Source organism: Protopterus annectens, chromosome 9.part0, assembly GCF_019279795.1.
Source record: "Protopterus annectens isolate FY-2018-M chromosome 9.part0, PAN1.0, whole genome shotgun sequence".
NCBI lineage: Eukaryota > Metazoa > Chordata > Ceratodontiformes > Protopteridae > Protopterus > Protopterus annectens.
Window position 1 is genome coordinate 191,822,252 of NC_056743.1, and position 10,931 is coordinate 191,833,182.

Below are 10,931 nucleotides of genomic sequence, written 5' to 3' on the forward strand. Positions count from 1 at the left end.
AAAAGATTTTCTGTTATCCATACATGGAATATGAACTTTGTAAATTAGAAGTTAAATAGGTTCTCTTAAATCTGGACATGTTACTTCATCAAACTTGAATGCATTTCTTGGTAAGACTCGCTTCATCTTGAAGGATTTCGTAACTGCAGGCCTTAGTTGCAGAGTGCCATATACATTTTGTCTGTGAGGAAATAAAAAGATCTAATAAAAATCAGTCCCTTTTATGCATTTAGTTGTCTTTGAAGTCTCTCTAAATCAGCTTATCCAGTTGCTTGACATTTCCCACCTAGATGAAGAAGAAAAGTGAAAGAATTTTGAGTACTGTAGGTTTCCACAGACAATATAGCTACTGTACTGAAAGAACTGGTTCACAAAAGTGGTTCAATCAGCTGCTTGGATCTTTTATGAAAGGAAAACAGGGTTGTCTAGTGAGAAAACAAATCTAGTCAAGAGGCTGGCAAGTTGCATTGATTTTTTATGTCCAGTAAAGCTCAGCTGTAACTGGAGAGGTTAGGGATTGCTCCACCAGGTCAAAAACTGCAACTGCATCCTTTTCCAAAAATGTGTTTGGGAGGATGCTGCCTTGGCATCCATCACACATACTCCTAACATTATGTTTTGGATAGCTGCTTAAGTTATAGAGCATTATTTGTTTTGGCTTCCTTGCATGCCAGCCAACATGTTGATTCAACTGGGTGACTGTGCTTAACATTATATGTTCATATTGTAGGATCATTGCTATAGAACAGGCTCCTTTCTACTGTCTTGTGCACGTGTACATAATTTGGGCACAGTGGTGACTGTAGAGTTAAAAGTTTTCATGGCTGGTGGTGTGTTATTCCATACATGTGTTGGTGCTGCTTCTGTTCAAGCTTAATCTGATGTTAGTCTTCGTTCATTCTTGACGAATGGGACTCTGTTCGAATCTTCAGCACCGGCTTGGCCATTATGCAGCTTTCCCCAGCCAACAAACTCTTGAGCTAAGACTCTACCCACAATGCCCCTCACTCCATTATCTCAGATCTCGTTTGCCGCTCTGTCAGCAAGACGCATGAGCCATTGCTCTCAGCTAAGTCTTAAATTTCTTATATTTGTGCTATCTATAGAAGTGTGTGTGTGTTTGTGTGTGTGTGTATACTCTACCCTATACCTCTGGTAATCTCTGTTACCATTGTTGGCAACCCCTCTCCCACCTTTCTTACCATTTGCGATGATTCTTAGTACTACCATTGGTACTTCCTTCTTTCTTCTCTTGTACCCTTTTGGTATTTCTCCTCTACCATTTTTGGTAGACTTTCCACCTGTCCTGTGTGTGTGTGTGTGTGTGTGTGTGTGTGTGTATTTAGACACTAATTTCCTTTTTTTTTTAAAAAAAAAAAATGTTGGAAACGCATAAGGACACTTCAGGATTTAAACAGTGCCAAGAATGTGGAAGACAGATGCCCAATTCTGATGGGCATCTTTCGTGCGTTTATTATCTAGGAGCTTCTCATCTTGACCAAAATTGCGACATCTGCCAAGCCTTTAGTAACCGGGCCTTGGTCGAGCATCAGAATAAGTTCATTTTGAAGGGCTTGTTAAAAACTACCTTTAGTGAAGCTTTGTCTAAGTCTGATTCCCCTCCAAAATCGCACCCTGTCAAAAAGAACCACTTGGTACCTGCATCCTCCATGGCACCAGTGGTACAAAGACATAAGGCTATGGTTCCAACTACCTCCGCAGAACCGAAAGCAAAGGTCTCGGTGCTGACTATTCCAATGCCCAACCCCTTGGTTCAGAAACCAGATCGGAATCTTTTTCCCAGGATGAGATATTCACCTTCCATAGAACTCTTTGAGTGCCAGTTGCCCACTCCCTTTCTGGAATGACCTGAGTCTCCTTCAGGATTGTCCATTCAATCCTCCAGGAGTATCTCCAAGGTCGATGTAATATTGGTGGATCAGCTGTTGGTGACCAGAGGTATTCCTGCCCTTTTTCAGGCCCCTCTCCCTCCTGGAATTGGGGGGTCTTCTCCAAGGACTCCTACCCTGTCTCCTCCTCTGACTTCCACCGGAGCTTTGGAGCCTAGCACTTCGATCCCCTTGGTACTGATGGTTCCGGTGCCGTTAGACATCCCTATGTCTGCAGAGGATGTTGCTCTGACTTATTTGGTTCCCTCAGCAGAACCGACAGATTCTCAGGGCCAAGACTCAACTGCTGTTTCCGAGAGTCTCGATCGGCTCCTGGTTTTTTATGCAGAACCGAACTTGTCTCTCAGGACTTCGGTTGTGGGTCCTTTCTCAGCTCCTGCTGTGGAGGGCGGACTCTCGGGGCAGGGTGTGATCTCAGTTCTGAGGTGGTCTTTCTCGGTTCTGGGCTTCCATTCCTCCTTGGGGAGAGTCCTGCCTTTCAGGTTATGGAGAGAGCTTTAGCCTCTGCAGGCTCTCAGCTGGTTCTTCCTGCATCGGAGTGTCACATCACCATATCTTTTGGTCCAGAGCTGACACCAGTTCCCATGACAGGACAGCGAGTACTGAAGTTACCCCTGTACAGGGCCCCCTCTTCTTCGGAGTCTACCTCAGAGATCCCTGCTGAGGACCCCTCCCCCATAAGAAGAAATGCAAGAGGAAACACCTAGATTCCCCAGAAGAATCCGTCACCAAGGACACAGATTTCGATGAGGGGAAGGTTCCTCCCGGTCACCCCCTGAAGAAGTCTGATTTGGAGACATCCTAGAGATCCTTAAGTTGAGGGGTAACTGGATTCTCGAACATCTACTTCCTGGGTGACCCCACCCACTGAAATATTATTAAGCTGATCGCACAGTGGGCTTGTAAGGCCCCAGACTCCATAGAGCCTATTCCCTGGAGACCAGATAAAATTTTATCACCTCCTGAAGACCACCAGTACTGGGCTAAGGGTTTAGCAGTAGATGGTGGTGGCACCAAGCAGAAGCTTGCTGATGAGAGTTCTGCTGTCCATCCTCCTAACTGGGAGTCTGGGACACTGGACAGATTTAGAAAGTGAGTCTACGCTTCATCGACCTTCGCACTCAGGTTTTGAACTTCATGGTATATTTTACTAGACTCCAGAGAGATCTGTTTAAGGAATTGTCAGATACTCTTGCAGGAACAGTGTCTGACAAGGTGCAGAATAAGGTCGCCTCTCAGCTGGCCACCCTGGAGTCTATATCGAATTCTTCCATACGGCTCATTGCACAAGCAGCCGAGAGTATGACCAGGGCAAGCGGGTTCAGGCATTGCCATGAGGCACCGTGCTTGGATGCGCTTGTCTGAATTTGCAGAGTCATTCAAGTCTTCCTTCGTCAATGCCGTTTGACAGATCATCTTTGTTGGGATCTAAGGTAAAGGACACATTAGCCAGGTGTGAAAAGGATAGAAAGACCCTGTCTGCTGTGGGAATTCGTTTTTCTACTCCTCAGCGATCCTACTCCAGGAATTAGAGGAGTGGAAAGGTGTGGTTCAAGAAGTCCCATGGTCCTATTTAGGACGCACATGTCGGTCGCTCCCCTTGGGACAGAGGAGGGTACTCAAACAGAAGGAGCTGATCTCGTGGCAGAGGTGGCCCGCAATACCAGGGCTCTAGAGACTCCTCCTGTGGACAGCCCCATCAGCGCTGCGGAAGGAAAGCCCGATTGCTTACCTCTGGAAACAATTGGGGAAGACTTTCACTGTACTTGACAGCCTGGTGACAATTAACCTCCGATACCTGGGCACAGAGAATCATTACCAGAGGCTATCCTATCCCTTTCATCCTTTTCCTGAGATCACAAAGAAAAATCCCCAATGTTCCACCTAATCAGAGGGATCAAGCAGCAATAGAAGTTCAAAAGCTGCTGGAAAAAGTCATTCAAGAGGTCCCCCAGAACAGATAAGATCTGGATTTTACTCCAGGTTCTTTTTAGTGCCACAGAAGACCTCAGCCTTCTGAACAAATTTGTTCAGCAGCCAAAATTCTGGATGGTTACGGTTCAGTCTATTCTCCCCTTTCTAGATGAAAATGATTGGATGTGCAATATAGACTTTCAAGATGCATATTACCACATAAAGATGGACAAATGCTCAAGAAGGTATCTCTGCTTTCGGCTAGGGGCCAGCCAGTATCAGTTCAGAGCGCTGCACTTTGTCCTCACCACAGCCCCAAAGTGTTCACCAAATGCATGGCAGCAGTCACGACCCATGTGAGACTGCACAGATTCTGGGTGTTTCCTTGTCTAGATGACTGGCTCCTCACCCGCCCCTACCAGGCATCTACTCCTTCAAGCCACAGACCATCATACAGTTGTTCAGTGCCCTGAGCATAACGGTCAACAACGAAAAGTCATAGCTCTCTCCCACTCAGGACATAGAATTCGTAGGAGCCCATCTCAACGTATCTTCCAAATGCTTTCTTGTGGCAATGCATATCACGGGGAGTTCCAGCGTGATAGCAGACAAGCTGAGCAGGCACATTCTACTGCCTCATGAGTGGTCTGTGAATCCCAAGTGGCAAAGGAAATCTTTCGCTGGTGAGGCCAGCCTTACTGCGATCTCTTTGCCTCCCCAACAGTCAACAAATACAGCAGCTACTTTTTCCTAATCCCCCCTCAGAGGGAGTCCCCGAGAGACGCTGTCCTTCTCGATTGGCCCTCGGGTCTTTTTTATGCCTTTCCCCTGTTTCCCCTCATACCCCTCTTCCTAAAGAAAATCCAAAGGTTGCAAAGCAAAGTGGTTTTCATTGCTCCCTTCTGGTCCAGGTATGATGATTCCCCTTTCTGTGGCCTCACTTGATTCACCATCTGTGGATTCTGGACACAGTTCCAGACCTGCTGTCTCACCCCCAGGGATTGGTGCACCCCGATCTGCGCACTCTCAAGCTCACAGCTTGGTTCCTCCAGTTCCGTTAATCACCAGGCCAAATAATATGACTTCCCCAGTAGAAATGATTCTTCTGGCCTCCCATAGGCCTTCCACCAGGAGACTGTATTCCAGTAAATGGAAGAGATTTTCAATTTGGGGCTCTGAAAACGATTTAGATCCCTTTTCGACACCTTTTGAAAAAGTTTTACAATTTCTGGCAGCTCTGTTTGACCAAGGAGCCTCTGCTTCCACCATTAGGGTCCAGTTAGCAGCCATTTACAATTTTCACAATGGCTACAACAACCATACTTTAATTTCCCATCGTCTGTGCAAGGTCTTTCTCAAGAGTACCTTGCGTCTTAAACCTCCATTCAAAGATCCTTTAGCTCCTTGGGATCTCACCTTGATTTTGCAGTACTACCTCCCTTTAAGTTGGCAGCTACCTGCCACCTTAAATTCCTTTCCTTGAAAACTTGTTTTCTAGTAGCCATCACTTCCACCAGAAGAGTCTCTGAGAGCCAGGCATTATGTGCAAAACCCCCATATGTCATCTTTCATAAAGACAGGGTGTCATTGAGAACTAACCCTTCCTTTCTTCCTAAGGTGGTCTCTGAATCCAGTGTTAATCAAACTGTTGAATTACCAGTTTTCTTCCCCAAGTTTTCCAACAAAGGTGAATATTGTTTACACTTACTGGATGTACACAGGCAACTAAGTTTTGACGTGAAGTGGACTAAAGAGTCCAGGAAATCAGATCAGTTCATTTCTTTTCCTGGTCCAACGGTTGGACAAGCTGTATCAAAAGTGACGTTATCTAAATGGCTGAGAGATTGTGTTACCTTTATTTATGCACATAACAACCAAAAGTTATGTGCGCCTGTTAAAACGCATTCAACCAGACCAGTAGCCACATCAGCAGTTTTTTATTCAAAAGCTTCTATGGATTAAATTTGTGCAGTTGTAACTTGGGCTAGGCCTCCTACCTTTATCACTCATTACATATTGGAAATGGTCTCCAGGGGAAGAGCATCTTTTGGCTCTATGGTTCCCAGGAATATCCTTCCATAAGGCCAGCCAGATACTAAAGTAGCTGGGGACTCTGTCCCATTCATCAAGAATGAACGAAGATTGACAACATCAGATAAAGAACCTGTGTACTCACCATAACATTCCATCTGTGTTGTCGATCTTTGTTCATTCTTGACATCCCACCCTCCTTCCCCCTCCTGTAGATTGACTGGCAGATCAGACCCTTGTCCTGGGTTGCCAAAGGGTTGTTAGCTTGGACATTGTTTCTGCTTACAATTTCTGTGTATACTCTTGCTAGGGTCTGCAAACTCGATCTGAGGTAATGGATAGAGGGGCATTATGAGTAGAGTCTTAGCTTGAGAGTTTTTTTGGCTGGTGCGAGCTGTATAATGGCCGAGCTGGTTCCGAAGATCAGAACAGTGTCCCATTCATCAAAAATGAATGAAAATTGACAACACAGATGGAATGTTATGGTGAGTACACAACTTATTTTTTTTTTTAATTTTGTTTTTTTTTTTTATGGTTAGGCTGTCTAGGCTTCTTTAGCTTTTCCAAGAGCATTTATTGGTATATTTGTTCTTTTACATTTCCTGGTACTAAAGAATGGAGTGGCGTACACTATTGGTGCACAGTTTTATTGGAAGACCCTTAATAGCAATGACTTGAAACTACATTGATGTGCCCTTTGGAATAGCCAACTGCTGAAAGTTCATGTTGGGTGCCTGAGATATTTATATTTTCTCCATTCGTGAAATGAATTCTTGCGGAAGTGATTGCAGTGTTCAGACATCTTTTGCTGCGACTATATCCACACATCTCTACCTTTCAACAGCATAGCAGACATCTCAAGCATACTGTTTACTAATTGGTGTAGGGACAGATTTCCAGTTTTCTGTCTTGATGTGTATGCTTAACTGAAGGATAATGTATATAAAATAATCAGATTTGCTGCTGCATAGGTACTTTCCTGAATCTAAAAGGTTTTGCAGAATCAGTTTATTTTGGGCACCCTAATTTTAAATCTGCAGGTTGAACACAATAAGTAATCGAATTTTAGTGTATGTGATAGCCAGTTGTGTGTCTGTTGTATTGCAGATATGTACTGTAACCATTAGTAACGCTTTTTGTTTTCATATGTCATAGGGTATGTTTTGGAGTTGCAGACAGAGTGTCTTTGAGGAATTGAAGAAGAAATTTGCTCAGGTAGAGAGGTCTGACTGTATTACAGATACTGCAGATCTAAGATTTGCTGTTTGCATGATCTTTTTGACTCATGAACTTACGCATGAGTAATGCTTCTTTGGGCATGTAAATACAAATTAGAATGGAGCCTTTAAAATAAATGGAGCTGCTCTAATTGTACATTTAGCTTGCAGTCTTTGTTTTTCCAGGAATGAAGGATTTAACATATAGAACTGCATATTAGAACATAAAGCTCATTAACTGCATTTTTATCCTGCCTGCTACCTAATTAAAAGGATGATGATTGACCTAGCACAGTGGGAGAGTTTGTAAATTTCTGTATCGTTACATAACATTGGATGACTTGTTGAACTGTGCCTATGGCTTTGCAGCGTTTTTTATGTAGTTTGGTATGTGAAGCAAACTATATGGAGGAGAGCCACTCCATCACAAGTTTTCTTAACATTTCTACATTACAGATGATGAACCGTACTCAAATACACATACACTGGTAAATGTTAAGGCTAAGTAGTGTTTTGTAAAACTTCTGCATTAGGAGTAGGAAGCAAAAAATGCAAGCTTAACTGCAGGTCAGTCAAGTAAGTGTTTAATGATAAAATCGAAATAGATGTTTAACAACATGTGGCTTATTCAAACATTTCAGTAGAACCAGTAGAACAGTGTGCATGCAGGTTTCTGTATACTTTTGTATGCATTTTTCTGTCCAGTAAACTGTATAAATTGGGTAATCAGAGTAGTGAATAAAATTGAAATAAATGAGTTGTGAATGCTTTCAACATTTTCTCTTTGAAAATGCATTAAATGATTTGATTTGATTTTAGTGAGTGTAGAGTGCAAGGGTGGATATGGATGTACTTGAAGAGAAGGAGAGGGAGTTATTTTGCAGGACAAGCCAGACTGGGTTTGGGGAAAAGACTGTAAATATGGCTGTGTGATTACTGAAGCACACATACATACATACACACATATCTGCGTTGTTTGAAAATAAATTTTAGGAATACACACACATTAAAACATACATTAAAACATTTGCATGCAAGACTGAAAACATTTTTTATCTCTTGTGCAGAGTTCCTGGCTTTGACAGTGTAATATTTCATATGCATATATTTTATTGTTTAATATATGTATCTAAGTTAATATTTGTTCCTATAAGTCTTTTGTGTTTCCCCTGGCACCCAGGATTGTAAGGTTTTTTCTGACCTTATTTTGTGGTCAAATACGTTTCTTGTGCATGTTCTGACAGTATATTGCCATATTTTGTACAATTTAATTGCATTTTTTTGTGCCTATGGCCCAGATTGATGCTGAAAAGAGCTGTCATGTCAGCTCATCTAACTAGTTTTATTTGTTTATTTTATTATTCGTTAACCTGTGTAGTGGACCATTTCATCAAGAATCCATTTATCAGCTGGTCAGGAGAATGAGGTAGAGTGCTACTTTGGTTGTACAATATAAGCTTAGTACAGATGGTAACAAGTATAAGCAGCGTATATGTGAATCAACAAAATCAGAGCTGACATGCAAGTAACAATGTATGCTTGTAAGCAGAAGGCATTAGTTGAAACAGCAGCATCATATATGAAATAAATATATTAACAGTTGTATTATCATGCAGATTAACTAAAGGTAACTGGAATATGTACAGCAGAATTGGAAGGTACAGGGCAGCCAGATGTACAAAGGTTTCCAAACATTGTTAATTGGAGGAAGAATAACAGCAGGATAGGCTGTAAGGCAGGACATGTTAATAGAAGGCTTGAAAGCAACTCGAAAGGCTAAAAGCCTTTTTATGTGTCATAAAAAAAGAAAACAGTTTAATGATAACTTGAGCTAGTTAATAAATAAGTAAATAAATTATTGGGAATTTTTGTGTGCATTTAGTATCTTATAAAGACGTAACAGGAATTACTTTCTAGTAACCATCTTACAGAGCCAGTAAGAAATTTGTAAGTACCTCATTCCTTATTCTGGCTTATGCATATACGAATTTAGTGATTGTAGACCCGTTTACCAAAATGACTGTCTTGACATTGGAAACAGTAGGAATGGATTACAGAGAAGCTGTGCATAGGCTTTTGGAGGAGGTGAATATGGTGGTCATAAAGACAAAAGTCTGGATGCATGCTGTGGTCCACATAGGCATCAGTGATTTCAAAGCAGAGGTAGTAGAGGTGGTTGAAGAAAGATGACTGTATAGGAATTAGCAATATCCTTCTCAGAATGGTTGCATATGTCAGCCAGAGGCAAGCTGAAGTAGAAAAGAACTTGGCAGTGTAGTGATTTCTTATTGCAAGAAATAAGAGAGAGGGACTTCAGTATGGTAGGAAGATTGAGATATGCCTGAAACGAAAACAGTGGTGTTTAGGAACACACTACATTCTAGCCTAGAAGGGAGGCTGTTATTAAAACTGAGTTGGAGAAGTATGTATCCACTACTGTGCCTTTAAGCTAAGATGGAGTAGTGGTGGACTTGTCACAAATGCAGAAGAGATGTGTATGGGCTTAAGTACTAGAAAGGATTATACAGTTCAGTTAGTGGTTTGGGCACTGGAGGAGCTAGTGGAGGGAAAGAGAGGAGGGACAAGGCAATGTCTGCTCCTCTATTTTGGGTGGACATGCCTAGGTTATACATGCAGTGATTGAATCCCTGGTGGAGACCAGAAGGGACATGGAGGCAGGACCTTGTGATTGACCATGTGATAAAAGCAAGTGACATACAGTTGGTAAGGCCCACTGTATGCCAAACACTTTATGAGCATACGCGCTAGGGATGGTAAATGCGTAATACAGAATCCTCTGATAGCTATTTGGATGATGGCAGCATAATCAGCTTTCATTAGCATATTGTGCAGTGCAATGAATCATACCTCTTCTCTGTCCCCAATTTATTTATTTTGGTTTGATGACCGGGGAAGTCCACTGGGCCAAGAAGAGCGTGTTTTCAGTGGAGGCCTAGGGATATAAGCTCCAAATAACATGTTACAGACAATTAAACTTACAAATTACAAAATGAATCTGTGATATGCAAGAAATATACAACAAGAATTTTCACATAAACATACATACATATAAAGATTAAAACAATACATCATGAAAATATACAGTGCAGTATAACAATACTTTTTGCTGTGGGCAACCCGTATAGTACAGAGTAGGTAATAAAAGCAGTCATTGAGAGGAGTAATACAGGTAATGGAGTGCAGATATAAAATAAATAAATATTAGATCTCCAGCACTGATGACATCAAATAAGATCATAAAGGTGTAGTAGGAGAATTGTCCAGTAGTGAAATGTGGTGTGAATTGGTAGTAATGAGAGGGAAAGGGGGGGATTAAGTAGAAGAGTGACATGGACATGCTCATTTAGAGGATAGATGCAAGAACAAGTGAGATTTAAAGTTGGTATGATTAGGAATATTGCAAAGGGAGGGAGGAAGTTCTATAATTTAGTAGTAGGACAGCAGAAGATGACTTGGGGAACGAGAGGGTTTGTAGATTTGTAGGAGATTTTGGTTTTCTGATCAGAGAGGGTGGTTAGGAATAATAGGGGTAAAGGTGGTAGTGAGAGATGGGCAGTTGGAAGGATTGAAGATGAGTTTGTCGTCATTGGTGAGCTGAATGAATTTCAAGTGGTTTGGGAGTCTTGAGTCATTGCAGGGGGAGGAGGGATAGGAAGTGGTGGGTAGAGTAATTAGAACTGGTTGCGAATTTACTAATTTTATGGTAACAGGTCTCGTTTGGATTGTAGGCTGAGCTGTAGATTGGTTAACAGGTGCATTGTATAAAAGAGAGGGGAGAAGGTAGGAAGAGGCTAAGTTTTTTTTGGTAGAGGGACTGAGGTAGTGGTTGTGTCTGTAG

The 10,931-nt window shown here is 42.0% G+C and overlaps 1 protein-coding gene across 1 annotated transcript in view; it reads left to right on the plus strand.

Annotated features, from left to right (window-relative positions):
• The window catches only part of USP47 (ubiquitin specific peptidase 47), a 3,572,488-nt gene that overhangs the window by 347,413 nt on the left and 3,214,144 nt on the right, over window positions 1-10,931 (plus strand). The window contains exon 2 of the mRNA XM_044082726.1: window positions 7,011-7,070. Coding sequence (XP_043938661.1) covers window positions 7,011-7,070 — 60 coding nt within the window. The remainder of the gene's footprint in view (window positions 1-7,010; window positions 7,071-10,931) is intronic.